We start from the raw sequence: 21,298 nt of genomic DNA, 5'->3' as shown, positions 1-21,298 counted from the left end.
CTATTCAAACAAAGTGTTTCACACAATCCTGTATTCGGGTGAGCAACTTGTCCTAGTTTGAAACAGTCTCTATGGCTTTCAATATGCAACTAGGCCGATTGGTCAAAAAGGGTACCTCAACAAGACTACCTAATTTATCTCTCACACCTAACACAAAGAAGTGAAAGGAGGATCAAACAATATTGTGATAGTCAAGATCCAAGGGTTGTGTTCCCATCGTGGCAGAGCTCGCAACCGGTCAGCCTTTTGGCAAGCTTTTTCTAAGCAAGCCTCCGGTAAACCATTCAGGAATAGCAGATGGAAAACATGGCACAGCTTTGAAAAAATTTCAAAGTTGGTGGACAACCAATATGGAGGTGCTCTTGGCAATACCTTCCAAAGATCTGCTAGTGGGACTAGATGTGCCCTCTTAAGCCAAAACCCAAAAGACTGGGACCACTGTTACTGTCTCTACTGCCCATACTATCTCAACTCTTGTTGTTTTATCACCTCCTTTTAGGGTCACTAGGGCTACTTCAAAAAAAGGTTTGCACTGCTGCTCTATTTCTGTTTCTTTTCTCTTTATGATGCCTTGCTTATAACTTTTCTTTGGTGCAGGAACCTCACAGGAAGACTCTTCTCAAAGGGCTCAAGCCCTAAACACTCTTAAAGACAAACAATAATAACAACAATAGAAGAGAAGAAAACTTGTGCTTGATCCTGAGGAAGAGGAAGTACCTGAAGAAACAACACTTAAAAGAAGGAAGAAAATAACAGTCTCCCCCTTTGATCTCATTCATGACCCTACTCATCAAGCAGCTGCCAAGGCAGTAGAGAGGGAGCAATCTAAGGAATTAGTGGTCTTCTAGAGATCTAAGAAGAGGAGGCAGCAACAAATATTACAGAATAAAGCTGCTGCTACTGACACACTCCAGAGGGAAGTTGAAAGGAGGCAACAAACTGCCAAACATTATACCCTTCACAGTTCACCAACCATTACTACTACTTTCGAGGCTGGTAATTCCCTTTAGTTTCTCTAATAATTTCCTTTCCCAAGTTTTTAGCAATAAAACTTACCATTACTTTTATTTCTTGTCTTGCAGTAACAGTTACCCCACATCTTTCTTCAACAATGGTGTCTTCAGCCTTATCTGAAGTTGAAAGACCATTAGAAGCAACCTCCAAAAGGAGGAACAAAATCAACACTAAAGTGCCTTTAAGTGTAGAGCCCATTCGGCAATACTTCCACTTCTTGGTTCTACACTTTTCATACCTTTTTTGAGGCAATGCATTCCTATATCTTTATCCCTGGGCTTAACTCCATATCTTCCTCATCTAACCTTTACCTCAGCCCAATTTACTCTTTCTACAATCCTGGCTGCCCCTTTATTCCCTAAGAAGGCCCTAGTTGTCACCTCATCAGTGATAGCTGGTGCTCCTAGAGAAGATACTGGTAGCTTACCAATTTCTTGTCCACCACCACCATCTAGCTTTAGTCCCTCTTCTCTTGATCTGCTGGTGGCCAAGACTATAGACACTACCAAGGACACTTCAATCTCTTCTCCTATCCCTATGTGTAGCTCGCCTTTTTCGTGCCCCTTTTCGGAAGCTCGGAGTTCGGACTCCCGTGGTTCTGAATCTAATCTCACAAGTGCAATGTAAAATTGATAAACACCAAAGAGTCCAAATCCAACAAATCGTTTTGGAAAATTGATTTTAGGATAAAAAATGCCAAAATTGGATTACTTTGCCAGATATAGAGTCGCCACGTAAATATTTTATTTTCGAAAAAATTTAGGAAACCCATAACTCGTGCCAAAGGTCCCGTGTCCGTCATCACCAAAGTTACTTCGGCTTGGGAACTTAGGTACGAGAGGGGAAGGTCATGAATTGAGCACCCCCGCTCGCTCGATCAAAGATCGGCCTTTACTAATCTTGATATGATATTTTATAAACATTATGCGTTCTTGTTCTGGTTATTAAGCTAGCTTTACTATGTGATGCGCACAATCAAGTATAGACTAGTTTGCTTAATTTGGAACAATTCAACTCATGTTTGTTTTTGCGAAAATGGTTTGAATTTGCCACCTCAAGTGGGCTTAAAGTTTGCAGATTTGCCACCAAACATAGTGGGCTTAAAATGCACATTTGTTGAATCGTTCCAATTCAAACAACAAGCCTTCATCCACAGGCATTCAAGCAATTTAGTATTTAAGCACATAGCCTCATGGCAAGCATGCTAATCATGGAAACATTCATATTCATGCGAGTATGCTAAAGCATAAAAACTCACCTAGTACTCCAAGCTAAGAAAATATGAGTTAGAAAAATATATATAATCCCTAACTATGTCAAATGTCTAATGCAACACATGCAATGACTACAATTTAATAGGCTCGGCTACTAAGCATGGCATATGAAGCAATTTGATAACATGCGATTAAACATGTATTCAAAGAAGATATTTGAAATGACAATGCAGTTTGAATGATGCGCCGAGCCTCGGTGCATGCAATACAAATGAATGGATGCAAGCATAAGGTATGCCAATTGAAACATGTCCCTAATCTAACCATCAAAAGCGATTAAGTAAAAGAGAGGAAGACATGGGGTTGGAAGACATACACGCACTCACGCACACTTATTACAACATTATGCCCTTGCGAAGGAGGATCCGAATGAATAAAGGTAACTAACTAGCAACTAATTAGGGCTAAGCTAATTAAGCTAATTAGACTAATAATTACAAAGCAAAATAAGAAGCTAAACTAATTGGCTAATTATTATTACAACACTTGAAAGAATTAACTAGATTAACTAATTAATTTGCAACACAAGGAAACTAAGCAATTAACATTCCGAACTATGCTGCCATTACTCCGTCCCGGGAAGTGGAAGATGCGTATGCTCGGTTTCCGCCCGAAATGACCTTCGTTTTGTTCTCGAAAGCCTCTATTTGCAGAGTTGAACATTTCCATAAACTTTCTGCTCTACCTTACCAAAATCTGCTGAAGTTTATATTAGTGGCCTACTGGCCATGGATGAATATTGCCGGCCCTTTGTTGGCCAAGAAGGTGGCCTACCGGCCATCAATAGTGCATTGCCGGCCATGGATGGTGGCCTGCCGACCACTGATGCACTAGATCACCGTGCTGTAGCAGAATACAAATAGAGCAAAAAGAGGGTTTTTTCAAGAATTGTCTGCACAATTCACCTCTCCTTTTTATGGACAAATCCAAGGAATTGTGAACTTTAAACCACAAACCACTAATCAAAGCAATTTCATTACATGATGGCTTGTGTTTCAAGGAATGAAAGCTCAATGAATGCAAAACAAGACACTCAAAAACCATCACCCCATCATACATGATCAAGGGCAACGGAGACCTAGGAAAGTGACACATTTTATCACTATGAAATGTCCCATTTTCCTTATGTGCAAATCAACGTCCGATTTGAACACATGTAATGCAACACAAATGAATGCTTATCATGTCACTTTTACTTGGCAATTTTGTTTACATATTTTAGTTACCAAACCATTCTTTAATCAATTTGTCCATTGGTGAGTGTCTTCTAAGATGAAAGAAGTGTCAACCAAGGGATAATGTAAGGCAAGAGAGAGATCATGCCGTTGATAATGAACCCTCAAAGAGGATTAAACCATTAAGCATGACCTCAACCTCAAGCTTAAAGGATTCCAAGCTTGAAACAACCCTCAAAAGAAAATGAAAGAGTGAAGCAAAGAGGGAGTTTGCAGAGTTTATGGTGCTGAAATGGAGTGAAAAACAACACCAAAAGATGCCATCAACTCAAACAAGAGGTGTCTAAGATCTTAAAACACCAACTTGTGAAGACTATTATACTACAACCATGCACAACAAGACTCAAATGAATTAACCAGCCCAAAATAGAGCTAAAACAGGCTATTTCAGAGGCTAAAACATGCTGGACTTGAGCTAAGTTAAGTTAGAAAAACATGCTAACATATAAAGATAACTAAGCATGCAAACAAGACACAAGGAGGGGAGGCTAATCCCTCCAATTTTGGACTTCAAAACAAGTTTTTTTGCTAATAAAAATACTCTGAAATTCAGTGGTTAAAGGTCCAAAAAAAGGTGGTTTTAAAAATGAGAAACAAGAGTGCAAAGGCCCTAACAACAAGGAATAAAGAGGGAAGAACCACCCTCTAACCTTTAATGGCCAAAAACACTAATTTCAGCCCATGAAAATAAAGTTTTTTATAGCTCAAAAATAGCCCACAATAGTAGGAAAAAGATGGAAAAACAAACAAGCAAAGCAAGCTTAAAAGGCTAGTATTATACCTCTTGAAGAGAAGGGTGATTCCAAGCAACAATTCAAGTCAAAAATAACTTGTAGAGCTCCAAGAGGGCCTCAAACAACCTCAGCTCAAAGGTGATCACTTTTGGTTAAGGTTTGATATGCAAAAGTGTAATGTAAGTGGGCAATGGTGTAGAGAAATGCAAGAGAGAGAGAGAGAGAGAAAAAAATTGAGTCTTCAATCTTCCAACCTCAAAACATGAGAGAGGGGGTCCCTATATGTAGAAAACATGAATTCTATACAAGGAGATCCGGCCCTCCACGTGTGGACAGATGTAAGCATCTGTGTAACCAGCTGGCACAAAATATCTACAGAAAACACTGGTGGCCAATCGGCCATCAGTGATGGCCGGCAAGGCACATCAATGGTCGGCAGACCAGAAGCCCTGGCTGGCAGCCTCCATAGATGGCCGAAAGGCCACCAAAAACTACAGGGGATAAAGACCACACTACAACAAACTGCACATTTGGTGACTAAAATTGGCGACCAAAACAATTTTAGTCGCCAAAAACAGAATATTGGGCAACTAAAAACCTGATTTAGTCGGCATTCGTTTAATCTTTTTAGCTACTAAATTAATTTAGTCGCCATATAGTCTTATTGGTGACCAAACTTAGTTTTAGTCGTTGTTTGCCACCATTTTGCAAGAAAAAAATTTTGTCGCCAAAAAATAGGTGCATTTTTGATGAATTTTTGGCGACCAAAACTAAGTTAGTCGTTGTATATTAAACATTGCCAACAAAAATTTGAAATTAGTAGCCAAATAGGATGCATTTAGCGACCAATTTTTAGTCGCTGTTAAGGATATTTGGCGACAAATAATCATTTAGTCACTACAGCTTCGAATTTTTTTTAGAGGGAAACTCATTAATATTGGCGCCCAGTATATATATTACATACACACACATTTTTGTTCTGTTTTGTCTCACACACCAACATATAGAGCGATCAATACCAAACCTCACTGCCGATCATCACCATCGCTGGCCACCGGCGCTCGCCACCATAACCACTACAAATCAGCCCCACCACTGATTACAGGTATTTGTCTCTCGTCTCTCTCCCTCTCTGTCGATCTGGGTCTGTCTGTTTGTATCTCTTTCTTATTGTCTCTCCTATCCCCGTGTCTCACGGTTTCTGTAGGGTTTTTATATGTTTTTTTTTTTCTTTCATTTTCTATTGATTTCGTAAACAATTTTTTAGGGCTTTTTTCTAATTTCGTGAATGGGTTTGGTTGAAATTTTGGATTGTGGATTTCTGATTCTCGATTTTGGATTGTTGAACTATATGACCAAATGTGCCTCTATTTTAGGAATATTCCAAACTAACCCTATATACATATATGCATGCATAGGTGAGAAATCTAATTAATGCTTTAGCTTGCTTTGTGTGTTAGTGAGAGGACCTGAGACCACAAGGAGAAAGCCTCTGTAATCTAAGTAAGCAAAGGAGTTTAAAGTGACAATCCAGTTCCCTTATGCTGTGCTTTTTGGAGATTTAAGGTACCTTTTCTTTGAAAAAAATTTCAGTCTAATTTGCTTATAAATTTTTTTTTTTGTTTGCTCTGATGATTAAAATCCTATTCATGTTGTTCCCACCATTTAGAACAATATATGTTTCGAATGTAATCAAACACTAAAATTTAGAGTAATAGAAAAAATAATTTATTAGTTGGTTAAATTTGATGTCTTCGTTGATAATGAAAATCAAACAAGGAAGTATAAGATCCATTGTAGGTGTTTGTAAGGCACTTATTGGGGAAATTAAGTTCCTTAATTTGTTTGGTTTTATATATCTCTATAAATATATGAAAATGGTTACATCTTAAATTATCAAACAAGACACTTTATCATTAATCTTAAACTCTTGACAAATGTGAAAGAGGGCAAACATGCTTTCAGTGGATACAAAAATAGTTCCATCCTACACTACACCTCTTTACTTCTCTCTATCAAAACAGAAAAAAAAAATGCCTCTTCATCATAATTATTTTGATTGTGAACGTTAGATATCTTAAAAATGTAAAATAAAAATTATATCATCAAAAAATTACAACTACATTATAAAAAATGTTTGAGAGCCCCAATCTTTTTTAAACATCTACAATTTTTACATACACTAGCAGCACTTGGACGAGGTAGTGGTGGCCATCCTACTATAACCTGCTACTCATTCAATACCCCATCTCATCCACTATGGATTTAGTAGTAGTATATGGAAAAATAAAAATAAAATAACAAAAAAACTAAACAGAGGATATAACTAAGGTTTACATTCAAAGTAGTGGCAACCATTAAAAAAACTAGGCGTCTAGTCGCTCAGATTTCACAGGTACACCTGATGATGATAACTCCCATTCTGAAGGCAGAGGCTGTTGGCCACTAAAGAGTCACTAACCAACCCAACATCAACTTCATCAAAATTCAGATTAAGTGAATGGCCCAGATTAGGAGGGAGTGGCCCAGATTTGTGTATTATATATGCCCCTGACTCTTCAAATATCATTATGGGAGTGTGTCCATTTAATTAGCTTCAGTTGCATACTCTAATGCCTTTAATAATGTAGGCATAAATCGTTTGAGAGAGAACCACAAACAATTTGCCTTAGGATCCTATGAACTACCACACATCCCAAACCACATCTTGTTGATTACCCAACAATGCCTTCACATAAATGTATTCAAGATATACTTCCTATGCCATGAATCATTTGCTTACGAGGGTCTTCTTAATAAAATTCAAAATACAAATTGTTGTTGTGTCCCCAGGATTATCAGTTAACAAAACATTTTCTTCTCCCCTCAGCATGGCTTAACAATATAATGTCATGAACTAAAATTATGGAAAGACGTTGGAAACATATTACAAAAAATTACAAGCAAAAATAACTGAATTCTTTGAATATTTAAATGGAAAACCTTGATGTGGATCCTAGGGAATAGAAACCAAAATGATTTACAAAATTGTAAATACATACTAACAAGGAATCAATGAACATGTGAAAATTAACTAAATAGTTAAAGAGAGCAATGAATTTAAAAGGTATGGGCAACTCAAGTACTAAATTAACCCCATGAAAGAAGAAATGATTTTAAAAAGTGATTATAAGACTCTAATATGTAAAAAGTCGTGATTGAAAGAATGGTTACAAATGTTGTCAAGCTTTTTGTGTCCAAGTTCGACGAAATCCAATGTCAAAGGAAATAGAATGCAGAAGTTTGATTACATACGAATAAAATTCAAAAAATAAACAACTACCTTCGATGACCGCAACGGAGAAACATATACATTATGTATTGCATATACTTTTTTTGGAGACATATCAGGAAGACTTGGAAATGGTGATATCGTAGGTGATCCAGGTCATTGACCTACTTGTAAAAGCAAGATATCAATAAAAAAAAATCAAATAAAAAAGCAACCAACAAGGGGGGGAATAAAAAAAACAACGTATACCATCAGTGCCATTGTTAGTTTCTGAATGCCGATTTTTTTGAGCTGTTCCAACAGGGGCAAGCTTTACCAGTAGTGGCTTTATTGCAGGAATAAATATTTTGTTGTAAAATGTAATTATATCAACATGCTCCTACCCTGTTTTCTGTTTTCTTTTTTCAGAATAATTTAAAGGATTTGAATAACCAAGGGGAAAATAGAGTAAAAAGAGGACTAGGAGAAACTAGAATGATGAACACATACCCCATGACGGCGTGCTGATGACCAATCAACAAACACACTACGAAAAACTTGAGGTTTACACTGTGGTTTATTGTTGAAAATAATTTCTTTAAAAGTCAGCCTGAGTTGAGAAATCTGTGGCCAAAACATAAGAAATTAGGATTAGAAAGTGTGATTAATCAATCGCCTAAATACTCTCACATCTTTCTAGTGCAAACCTTTGCAACTCCATAGAAACAACAGAGGATAATCTGGTGTAGCCAACAAACCATATTCTAACTAGATTTTTTTCGTCTAGGCCCTCAATAGGCTTGAGCCATCTCTGCTGTACACCAAAATGCCCTTACTGCAAGAACACGAAAGTCATCAGAAAGTAGAGAACTCATAAAGGGGTGGTAATCAATGTAAATATATGACATTTGAACATTCTACACCAAATTTAGAATGTAATTAGTAGTAGTTGTTGGGTTTGAATTTTGGATTTTAGTAATTGAATATTAGATTTTGTTGACTTTTTAACTATTTTAAGTTAATAGTTTGTTTCATGTAATATTTTTCATGAATTTTAAAATTATTTTTCTATTGATTGGAGCAAATATATAGAAATTAGCATAATGTTTGTTAAATATAAATTAATCTTGCACCAAGACTAGCAAATGCCCTTATTAATTAATATAGAATTGAAGAATCATATTAAGGGTATATATTTGGAATATTACTTAGAAGGAACAATCAATCCATGCAATTAAATTAAATATTTTGTAATATGAAAATAAATATGTTCACACACTTTTTTAGTATATGAACAATACAAAATATAATTATAGTTGAAATATAATTGTTGTCAACTTGATTAACACTCTTCTCTAATGAAAAGAAGAAAAAATATCCCAAATCATAGTCTATTGACATATTATGCACACAATTAGACCCTTTCAACAATCTAACATCTTCAAGCTACCTTCAAAACACATAAACGTGTACTAATTAAAAAATATTATATATTTTTCATAGCTTTAGACCCAAATATGCAAGCAGCAAATAGCCAATGGTCATCTACTACACTATACTCACATGACTTGTACTTTGTGTAGTATTGAATACACTACAACTAGTGCGTAATGCTTAAAAGAGTCTTGAAGACACTCCTATTTGTGAATAGTGCATAAAAATAGTATTGAATACACTAATATTTGGAGGTGTTAGTTTCACATATGGAAAAGAGCATCTGCTGATTGCATCTTCAATGGGAGTCGCACCAACTGGATTTTTTTTGGGTCTTTGTTCTTTGTGATTTGTGCATAACAACCAAATTAATGTATAAAGCAATTACTTTATTTTTTTCAATGTTTCAAAACTTTAAAATTTCATTACTTTTGGTTTACCCATCTGATTTTCATAAAATTTATGTTCACAAAATGTATTTGCTGAGATCTATTAAAGTCTAATCTATATTGAATATCAAATTTAATTTCTCTTTAAACTTGGTTACAATTATATGTCTCTCTCTAAGATGACTTCACATAGAATTGTTCATGTATGTCACATTAGCATATGAATACATGCCAAGTTACTAGTGAAATTAGCCAACTATATGCAATTGACAAATAGGCAAAACATCCCGATCTGTTATTACTATTTCGTTCACTTCAAAAAGCAATGCTAATCGAACCCTTAAACTTACTTAAGCTCTCTTCCATTACAGAGTATTTTTCCAAGTTACCGTCCATTCCCAGGTTCATCTTTGCTTGATGTGTACTGTTCCAATAATGGACAAGAGTTGGATGATGATAAAAGATAGGCTAAAAAGTAAAGAGTATCTAGAAGGTGTTCAGTCATTTATTGAGTTCGCTACGAAGAATTTAGGGTCGCAGGATGAAATCCATTGTCCTTGTGTTGATTGCTTGACCGACACAAAATTTAGTCGACAAGTTGTACGGTTGCACTTGATTCGAAGAGGAATTGCATGTTCTTATCGAACTTGGGTGCACCATGGGGAACATGTTCCCATGTTTCGTGATCATCCTACTATGCGAAACGATGATACTGAAAGCAACAGATCTGGAATGACAACCAATCATGAAAATGTGGGTGAACTTCCTACAATGTTAGAAGAGATTTACATGAGTGGTCTCATGGATGATCATATCGATGAAGAACGTACTAGTTCGGAGAGGCACAATTTGTTGAAGTTCATGAAGTTGTTCGATGATGCTCAACGCAAAGTATATCTAGAGTGTGAAAAGTTCTCCATCTTGTCCTTCGTAATTAAGATGCTTCATGTGAAGGTGTACAATAAATGGAGCAACAAATCTTTCGATATGGTTATACAAGTTTTCAAAGACATTCTACCAAAGTGTGATGAAACTGTTCCATGGACCCTTTATGAAGCGAAAAAGTTCTTACGTGAATTGGGTTTGGGATATGAGGCCATTCATGCATGCAAGAATGATTGTACTCTATTTTGGAAGGACAACGCCACATTGGAGAATTTCCCTACATGTACGGAGTCTAGATACAAGTTGAACGACAAGACGGGTAAAAAAATTTCACACAAAATATTGAGGTACTTTCCTTTGACACTGAGGTTGAAGAGATTGTACATGTCGAAAAAAACAGCCGCATATATAAGATGGCACAAAGATAAGCATGTGGATGATGGAGTATTCCGACATCTAGCTGATGGTGAGGCATGGATGGACTTTGATAGGCTGCATCCTACGTTCTCTGCGGATCCTCAGAATGTAAGGCTAGGGCTTTCCACAGATGGTTTCAATCTATTCAGAAATATGAGTACATTGTATAGCATGCGGCCCGTAATCTTAATGCCTTACAATCTACCCCCATGGAAGTGTATGAAAGATCCATTTGTCATGATGTCATTGCTTATTCCTAGACGATCCGCACCTGGAAGTGACATCGATGTTTACTTGCAACCATTAGTAGAAGAGTTAACTAATCCGTGGGAGCATGGTGTGCAAACATATGATGCCTCAAACGGCCAAATATTTACAATACATGCAGCAGTCATGTGGACCATCAATGACTTTCCTGCATATGGTTCATTATCTGGTTGGAGTACAAAAGGTTATTTGGCTTGCCCTAATTGTAACATGGATGCTTCATCTCAGAGTTTGTGAAGTAAGATAGGGTATATAGGTGCTTAGTGGTACTTACCTAAGAACCATAATTGGCGAAGAAGTAAGCTATTTAACAGTGAAATTGAGAATCGATCCAAACCTGTGGAGTTATTGGGAGAACAAATACTGGAGCAAATTAATTTGGGGACGTACAGGCCGTATGGAAAGCATCTAACCAACCAAAAAAGACAAAAGACTGAAAATCCAACTCTGAACTGGACAAAAAGAAGCATTTTGTTCGACCTACCCTATTGGAAAACACTTAAGCTTCGACATAACCTTGATGTCATGCACATAGAGAAGAATATATGTGACAATCTGCTTGGGACACTATTGAGCATAGATGGCAAGAACAAGGACACGGACAAAGCACGTTTGGGTCTGGAGGACATGCAAATACGAAAGGAGTTACACTTGATAAGGCATGCGAATTCCTCTTTCGAGAAGCCTCCGACATTGTACACATTGTCCCCAGCAGAGAGACAAGGGTTTTCTGATTTCTTGAAATCGATTAAGTATCCTGACGGCTATGCGGCAAATGTATCCAATTGTGTCACCGCGAATGGTGGTAAGTTAGTTGGCCTCAAGAGTCATGGCTGTCATGTCCTTGTACAATGACTTCTTCCCATTGGGATGCGAGGATACCTTCCTACCGAGATTGGGACCACATTGTTTGAGTTGGGAACTTTTTTCAAATAATTGTGCTCAAAGACATTGAGGGTGACTGATTTGGAGAAATTGCAAGAACAAATCGTATTTATGCTTTGTAAGCTTGAGAATATTTTTCCTCCTGCTTTTTTTGATGTCATGGTCCACTTAGCAATTCATTTGCTTTATGAGGCTATGCTTGGAGGGCCTGTGCAATATTGATGGATGTATCCTATTGAGAGGTATAACTACGATGGGGGTGCTTTTTTCATTTAAATATTGTTCGATATGATCATACTAACGATCAGGCTGATGTTTACATGTAGGATGCTTGGACTTCTTAAAGGATTTGTGGGCAATAAAGCTCGGCCAGAAGGTTCCATTGCGGAGGGCTACATATCGAAAGAGTATATGATGTTGTGTTCAATGTATTTGGATGGAGTTGAAACGATGTTTAACCGGGAATAAAAGAACTACGATGAGGGTGACAATGGCCCGGGGTTGGCGATTTTCACTCAAAATGTTTGTCCTTTTGGTCAACTCCCAAGGGCAATTGATGTGTCCGTAGCTGACTGCGAATTGGCTCATTGGTTTGTCCTACACAATAGTTTGGAAGTGGATGAATATCTAGAGTATGATTCCTCATCATCTATGCAACATACATTTTCTACATGGTTTTTATTTTTTAAAGTCTTCATTATTCAAATTACTTATGAATTACATTGTATTAACTAGGGAACACAAGCTCGTGTTGCAACAAACATATGGAAGTTCATGCAACATTGCAACGCGATAATGCAAAGAATTTCCTAAATGGTTCAAAGATCGCGTAAGCTAAAACTCGTTACTATATAGTCTGCAGATAGCGTTACATTATTCTAAGTTTGAATTAACATAACATACTTTCTTGTGTAGATGAACCAATTGCGAAATCAAAAGTCTCCCGAAGCAACCGATGAGATGTGGTCATTAGCCAATGAACCTAATGCCTTAGTGAACACATATTCGGGATGCATTTCTAATGGCGTTCGATTCTATACTATCGACCGTGATAACCGTCGTAAATGTCAAAATAGTGGGTTGGTAGTGGAAGGTAACCACCAAGGCCAATTGATAACGTTCTATGGCTACCTTTGTAAAGTGTGGGAACTGACATATTTGTTTGGACATCAGGTTGTTTTGTTCCAATGTGAATGGTATAACACCGGTAGTAGTTGAACTTTGCGTGTCGAACCACATGTGACAACTGTTGATGTAAGAAGTCGATGGTATAAAGATGACGCGTTTGTGTTCCCAAGCCAAGTTCAATAAGTTTTTTATGTTCATGATACGAAGTTAGGGCCAAATTGGTGAGTCGTACAAAAGTTTCAACATCGATGAATTTGGGATGTGCCAGAGCTGGATGTGCCAAAATTTGATGAAGTGTTGCAAGAAGATGAAACCACTACTATAGTACCAATTGAGCCTATTGATGATGATGTTGTTTTGCGTCGGGATGATATTAAACCTGAAATTATTTCAATGGAAATTTCTCAGTCCAAAAAGCGTGTACAACTCAAGGGTGTTATGGATGATGCTTTCATCTGTGATGACGATGATGAACTAACAATCGCGGGTGATGACGAATAAGAAGATGAGATAGAAAGTGATTTTGATACAGATACTGACCTAGAGTTTTAACTCACTTTGTTGTAAAATTACGTTATGTGTTCTCTAAATACATTGTTGATGAACTTTGTTTTTTTGTCCGGCTTGTTTTGTTGATGTAATGGGGGCAATTAAGAATACGGTGTTTGTTCTTCTTGTATTACGTTGTTAGTTTGTTATGTACAATTCCTTAATTTTGTGCAATGTTCAACTTCTTAAATTGATGAACCTTGTAATTTGAATTTGAAATTATGCTCTTGGTTATTCAGTAAATTAGCTTTAAATGTGAGTAGACTAATTATGTCTTTTTTCTTCTTCTTCTTCTTCTTCTTCTTTTTATTCTTCTTCTTCTTGTTTGGACCCCAATTTCCCAAGTACATTCATATTCTATGAACTTAATACCCTTGTAATTAATTTCCTCTATGATTTCTATGAACTTTGGTCGAAAATTGAAAATCAAATTCATAGTCAAGTTAGATTTTCCATTCAGTCTGCTGTCCCATTTGGCAGATTTTCCCACAATTTGTGGCAGATTTACTCATCTGCTCTGTCTCTGGTTGCTGACTTGGAGAGTTTGCTGCTGTTTTTTCCCAATTTGGCTATTTGATGCTTGACTGCTATGCGTAGGTGGTAGCTAATGGTAGGATGGTTGATTGGCTAAGTTGGGATGTTGTGTTGGTTGCTAATCTGTTGGTTGTTAATCTGTTGGTATTCATGCTTGACTTTTTTTTTTTTGGTTGCTCAATCTGTTGGTAGTCATGCTGCTCTACTTATTTTTTTCTATTGGTATTCATGGTTAATCTGCTGGTTGCTTAATTTTCGTTGTGTGATTTTTTTTTACTTTTTAATTTTTATAAACTTGAAGTTAGGTCTTTCTTTTTGAATAATTCTATACATACTACCAATCTTACTTTATTAGAAACTACAAATACAAGAGTCCAACTATGATTGGTTGTCAAAAAAATAATGACATTTAAACATCCAATGATGTTTGGACATTTATGTATGTGAGGTTTATGGAAATGTATGTAAATGACGTGTGCGAGGTTTATGCAAATGTATGTAAATGATGTATGTGACGTTTATTACTTATGTATGTTTGTTATTTTTTTATGTAGGTACCATGGTTCCTGGAATCAAGACAGGCGGCGAAAGAGAGCAACAAGTGGCAATGTATTATCAGCCTCTAAAGCATGTCCACCAGAGATTGGCACCCCATTGACGTTCTGTGATGAGACGCAGCCACCAGATGATACACAAATAGTGGTGGAGGAGACGCAGCCAGGTGGCGTGGGTAAGAGCATTGAACTTAGTTGTTTACAATTTTTTTTTTCTTTTTTTTGGTGTGCATAAGTCAGGTCTTTAAGGCAATGAAAACCCCATAAAGAGAAAGAAAAACAAAGAAAAAAAAAACATTACTTTACACATAACAAGGACACTTATACAACAAACAAAAACAAAAACAAACAAGCTTCAAATCAGCTACAACAGAAGCAGCAGCCAACAGGCAGTTGCCCCAGCTAAACAGTGTCCAGAGCTAATCGTATAAGATCCATCCTGCCTATAGTGCCCAACCCTTTAATTCATTTTGTTGGAGATAGTGATTGGTAAGGAAAGGATCAATTGTGCATGCTTTTCCAATTGTCTCCACCTTCCACCCATGTGTATTAATATTAACATCAATGAGGTCTGCAACCATATGTACTGAACAATTTGGGGGTGGTTGGGAAATAATCCTGAAGGTAGACTTACGGGGAAACAATGGATCTAACCACAGTCGAATGTTCATCCCATTTCACAAGCTCTAACGCCAGCCCTTCTGAAGGAGGTCCCTAGCCCAAATCATATTGCACCATGCCCAAGAACTCTAACTTCCAGCTTTTTCTTGCCAAAATGAGGAGTTTGGAAAATATTTACCTTTAAACAGCCCTTTACTCGGCTTCCTCCAATTGAGTCAATGAATCTTTCTCTCCTCCGATTTTCCACCCACCAGAAACTTGGAATTGTAGAAGTCAGCTTCTTTGTTAATGTAGTTTGGAGCTTGAAACAGGACACTACGTAGTTTAGCAAAGCTAAAAGCATTGATTTTAGTAGGACTTCACAATTGGCAAGACTCAATAGAGATTCCTTCCACTCCTGTATATGTTTCATCATTCTATCCTCGTCTTCAACTGCTCTTAATTTGAGATAGTAACGACTACTTTTACATTTAATAGTAACATTAATGATAGAAGTCTACTATTCTTTGCAAAACTAACATGGATAACAAAAAAAAAAAAAAAAAAAATCAGGGTAAAACATATTTGTGGTGTTGGAGCAGAAATATAACTGCTTTCTCATCTAAATACCAATATACCGTCAATTTTTTTGGCTGCTGAAACCAAGAAAGGAAAGAGAATCAGATTTTTATCTCAAGTTTAACAAAGGCTACACATGTAATCTTTGGTTGGCCTATAGTTGGTTGAGGTGATATTATAGCTTTATTATGCTTGAAGTATTTAAAATTCAAATATGTAAATTATGTTCTAGATAAAGTTCATTGATTTAGTTGAGTTCTAAACTTAAAAGAAACCAAGGGCTATACACTTATAATTAATAGTATTAGTTTGATAGTCACTTATTGTCTTTGCTATTACAATGCTTTTTTTTTTGTTTACAAAGGCTTCAAAAAACAGGCTTCTATATGAAGTATACTGTTTGTTCATTGCTTCATTTCCATGGAGGGGAAATTCTAGAAAATTTGGGGTATTGGCTATTTACTAATTTAATGGTTAGAGAACTGTGACTTGTCATTCTTCATTGGTAACACCTCCGATGTGATTTTTTTTTTTTTTCTTTTTTGAAAATTTGAAGCTTTTTAATGAATTTGACCGAAATTTTTAATGTGTTTTTTTTATACTGTACCAGGCCTACATAACAAGTTTATATGTGTTTCTTTTCTTTTTTTTTTTTCAATGAAGCAGCAACCAGTACTCTCACATCTTTCATTAGCAATGTTTGTAATTTGTGACTTGCTTCCCCTTTTGTACCAGGGCGAAAAAGGCCAACTCGTGTATGAGGACCTACATCAGGCAAAGGAGTGCAGAAAAAAATAGCTAGGAAAAAAGGAGAGAAATTACATGTGTATGTCAATCGGGTGTTGAACGCAATCACAGGAGGGAATGCCACCCTAGCGACGAATGAGTTGGGATTGCAAATTAGACGGTTGTGCCCTCTTTAGAGCGTGAAGTCATGGAGAAAAATCTATCAAAGTACCAAAGATGCGGTCGTCCAAGCCATGCTAGTATGAGATTCATCTTGCCATAATGTCTTTATTATGTTATTTGTAATTGCTTAAATTAATTGATGTACTAATTCTCTTATTATGTTTGTAGGACAAGTTTGTTATCGGCGATGATTTTGATAATGATGAGCAAGCTCAAGAAATCCTCGATAGAAAGACATATTTGCTATACAAGGATTGGACATACAATCTAAAGCAAGAGTTCCTCGAACTTGAGGAAAAGGGTGTTGATGACCCCTATAGTCATCTGCCTAGTGGAGTGAGCTAGGAGGACTGGAAATATCTAATTGATGTTGCTTGGAAAGACGAATCTCACTTGGTAACAAATTAATTAGAAACCCCATTCTTGAAATTAATTTATGTGTTAATATGTAAAAATTCTTTACTAATTCTTTTTTTTTTTTTTTTGTAATTTTGATTTTTTTTTCTTGTTAGAAACGCTCTAAAGCTGGTAAAGCAAATAGGGGTATGCTCCCCTATAATCATACAAGTGGATCGCGATCATTTCCTATAGCAATGTCGCTTATGGTGAGAAGTTGTTAATTTAGTAATGTAATGGATGATTGATTCTTCTTCATTTTGAATATTACTTTGTACTACTTCATCAATGGAATTTTTTCAAACCTAATAGGCAAATGAGGATGGAGATAAAGATTTTCCTGAATTTTATAAGAAATCACACAAGTCCAAGAAGATGGGAGACTGGATTGACCCCAAATATGGTGAGCTACATGTGAGTATTAAATGTTGAAACCAATTTTGTTGCATATCAATTAGTAAAGTTGTTTTCAATTCCTTATGCCATCTTGACTTTATTGTTTTTTTGCCATAACAGGATGATATGGTGAATCTACAAGTCGTAGCCACTGATGCGGTGTTGCCATTGACCCACGAAGAACTATCAAGGCAAGTGCTCGGGGCAAAAAAAAAAAAAAATACTTCCATGGATGTGGGATAGGCCCACAACCCTCTTCCACAGCTTCTAGTGCGGCACAAGAATGTGATAAACATATGGAGTCAATGAGAGTGGAACTGGAGGTTCTTCGTGAGGAGCGTCAAAGAGATCATGAGGAGCTATTTAAGGAGAAAGAGGAGCGCCAAAGAGACCAGGAGGAAATTATAAGGGAAAGAGAGGAGCTGATGAAACAAGTCGAAGAAGAAAAAAAAGCACGAGAGGCACAACAAGTACAACTCAATCATCTGAACGACGTGGTGTCATGGCTCACAACCCTCTTGCAGGGTTCAGATGGTCATCCTACTATTCGGTAAACATAATTTTATGGATCATATTGGCATAGAATTGTTTTCTAAAGTTGCTATGCAAATTTTTTTTTGTTATGTGCTTCGAATAGGTTTTGAGGCATAATGTGAGTAGACTTTGCAGCGGACGACCTAGTGTTTCAATACATTACACAAAGGACCGTAATTTGATTTCCATAAGGTAACCACATGATTTCAATGAAATATTAAGTTTCCCAAACTTGGGTACGATGAGCCTATGAATATGAGGGCAGTTACTATATTAGGAGCCCCATCCAATTGAAATATTAAGGTTCCCAAAATTGCATTATTTTGTTGACACCGTTAGAGTATTTTTTTCCCAAATAGACTACGGCTTGGGTTGTCCTAGTTATGCATATTGAAGGGTATGTGGTGTAAATTGCCGTCATGCCCTTGGGCAATTTTGGCATTATGATTTCGAATACAAAAAGTTAAGGCAATCTGCCCAACACCTACTTCCTACTTACCTCTTTTACAGTCTGATGTGATATTCCTCTCCCCGCTAATACTTCTTAAAGGTACAAAAAAGAATTGGTCGGTTTTAGTGTTAACAATAAAACCGAATTGAAAACCGAATTTGTAGAAAACTAAAATGTTATCTGAATTTTTAAGTTAGAAAAATTCAGAAGGTTTTAGTCGAGTCAATCGGTATATATTTTTTTAACGCTTCTATGTACAAGGAACCTAGTCATTGTTTATAGAGTTTTGGGGTTTGTTACTGGACAATAATTATAGTTGTTATAAATCGAATTGTTTAACAATATTTACATTGCACAAGTATTTTGTTTGCCACGTCTCAATAATTCCACTATAAAATTGTAATTTATGTTGCCTAAAAAGGATGCTAATACATGAAATAAATTAATGAAAGCCTCATTGTGCATTAGGAGTTCTCAACATTGAATCATGATTTTATTTGGGTTGTAATCAAAATAATTCTTGGTCTTTTTCCCCCTATCGACCGTGTTGAATCTGTTGTTCCAATTATGAGCTTTATTATTGTCATATTGGAAAAATATATTAGTTCAGTTAATATTAGATCTCCTAGGTTATTTGTTGTCTTACCAAAACGCCGTAAACTTAGCCGAAAAAGGCCTTCGAGGGCCGAAAATTGAAAGCAGCCCCCGAACCATTATAGAGATGGCACGGGTAGCTTCCTTGCATCAAATAGGACCTGTGGGGACATACGGGACGTAATTAGCACGTATACGTTGGGAGTTGGCGTGAAAAACGCCGTAAACTTAGCTGAAAAAGGCCTTCGAGGGTTGAAAATTGAAAGCAGCCCCCGAACCACTATAGGGATGGCACGGGTAGCTTCCTATTGTCAAATAGGATTTGTGGGGACATATGGGACGTAACTAGCATGCATACATTGGGAGTTGGCGTGAAAAACGCCATAAACTTAGCCAAAAAAGGCCTTTGAGGGTCGAAAATTGAAAGCAGCCCCCGAACCACTGTAGGGATAGCACGGGTATCTTCCTTGTGTCAAATAGGACCTGTGGGAATAGATAAGATGAAAACAGTACGTGTACGTTGGGAGTTGGCGTGAAAAAAGCCATAAACTTAGCCAAAAAAAGCCTTTCGGGGCCGAAAATTCAAAGCACCCCCCGAAGCACTATATGGATGCCACGGGTAGCTCCCTCATGTCAAATAGGACCTGTGGGGTCAGATGGGACGTAATTAGCACGCGTACGTTGGGAGTTGCCGTGACAAATGCCAGAAAGCTTATAAATATATATTAAAGCTTATATATTACAGCTTATAAATATATATGTTCTATAAGCATCTCTATATATTTAGTTTTATGAATAAAATATATATATATGTTTACACTTTAGACTAAACTTGACTTGGGGCTCATGCCTGACTTGGGAAATTTCTTTACACTTTACACTGAACTTGAATAAACTCTCAACTCAACCGAACCCATCTGAATTGTAACCTATTTGTGACTTTCGATCATGCTTGCCAAGATTTTGACAATACCAACACATTTAAGTAGACTTTGTTCTATAAGCCAACGTAAATGTTACACAGTACATACCTTTGCATTGAGTTTCCAAGTGCAGTAAGTTTTATTCTAATACAATATTGTACACAGTACATACCTTTCCACATTTTCACATATTGTCATTGTGGAGATTTAGATCTTAGATTTTCTATAAGACCAAGTGAGCACCATGTTGGGGTTGGAGTGTGAAAGAGCGTGCACATATGATGGTGAAAGCTGAAATACGAAGTGTTGTAAACTGATTTACAAAATTTTATAATCCTCTCTCCTTCTCATTTTATGTGTCCTAGTTTCAATAGTTAAAAAATTTTAACCATTACTTCCCAAATTCAAACTATATTTAAATACAATTTCAATTACAATTGACATCCTTGCAATTTGTGTTTTGTAGATGGTTGTAACTTTTGTTGAAAATTTTTGTTTATAATGGAACTAATGGGTGTAATTTTTGTTGTGTAGATGGCTTTTGGCATTGACATGTGGATCTTCTATTTTTTTGTCCGGAAGATAATTCACAGTTTTGCAAATTTAGGAAGTTTTTGGTTGTCCTCTACTTTTTGTGTGGAATTTGGATGAATCGTATATATAATTTTTGGCGGGGTACATAGTATTTTTGGAACTTGTATTAATTGCTCTGGTGGTATATATAGACTACCTTTTGTCGTGGTACATATTACCATGGTAATTTGTACCATGCCAAATGGTTATTACAATGCATAATATAGTAAAAATGTTTCGTTTATAGAGGACATTGTTTTGGTAACATATTTGGAATGTATGACGTTATTATTTGTATTTGGAATATATTAGTTGGTTTGTATAGAAGTTTACATTGTAAGGTGTTCTTTTTTGTTTGATGGTTGTAAGTGAAACATGCATTACGGAATAGGTGATAATATATATATTGATTTGTTTGTATACCTATTACAAGTTGCGATGAATACATACAAGTTATGAAAAAATTATTAAAATGAAAAAAACAAAACAAAGATAAAAAATGACGTTTTTGGTGACAAAACAATTGGTAGCCAAAAAAAATAAATCTTTTGGCGACTAAATATTTAGTAGCCAAAACAAATTGAAAACAGTTTTGGTGACAAATTGTTTAGTAGCTAAAACTCAAAACACTTTTGGCAACTAAATATTTAGTAGCCAAAACAAATTGAAAATAGTTTTGGCGACTAATTGTTTAGTAGCTAAAACTCAAAATACTTTTGGCGACTAAATATTTAGTCGCCAAAACATAATTATATGTTATAGGCGACTAAACTGTGTAGTAGCTAAAGAAGAAT

At 36.3% G+C, this 21,298-nt stretch overlaps 2 protein-coding genes across 2 annotated transcripts in view; one reads left to right on the top strand and one right to left on the bottom strand.

Annotated features, from left to right (window-relative positions):
- Positions 1–21,298, bottom strand: part of LOC114307270 (putative disease resistance protein At4g19060) — a 211,780-nt gene that overhangs the window by 124,950 nt on the left and 65,532 nt on the right. The window lies entirely within an intron of this gene.
- Positions 9,766–11,136, top strand: LOC145819444 (uncharacterized). Its single transcript, XM_082913439.1, has 2 exons — positions 9,766–10,365; positions 10,468–11,136. The coding sequence occupies exons 1-2, from the start codon at positions 9,766–9,768 to the stop codon at positions 11,134–11,136; spliced, it is 1,269 nt and encodes a 422-aa protein (XP_082769565.1).

The sequence above is a fragment of the Camellia sinensis genome, chromosome 2 (assembly GCF_055761805.1).
Source record: "Camellia sinensis isolate YWXY chromosome 2, ASM5576180v1, whole genome shotgun sequence".
NCBI classification, from domain to species: Eukaryota; Viridiplantae; Streptophyta; class Magnoliopsida; order Ericales; family Theaceae; genus Camellia; species Camellia sinensis.
Note: the sequence above shows the minus strand (reverse complement) of the source record. Positions and strands in the feature narration are given on the sequence as shown.

What these genes read in the sequence shown, in the direction of transcription:
- LOC145819444 (XM_082913439.1), top strand. Translation starts at nt 9,766, where the DNA reads ATGGACAAGAGTTGGATGATGATAAAAGATAGGCTAAAAAGTAAAGAG. An exon ending in TACCAAAGTGTGATGAAACT is followed by an intron (nt 10,366 to 10,467) that starts GTTCCATGGACC and finishes CTATTTTGGAAG; the next exon opens with GACAACGCCACATTGGAGAA.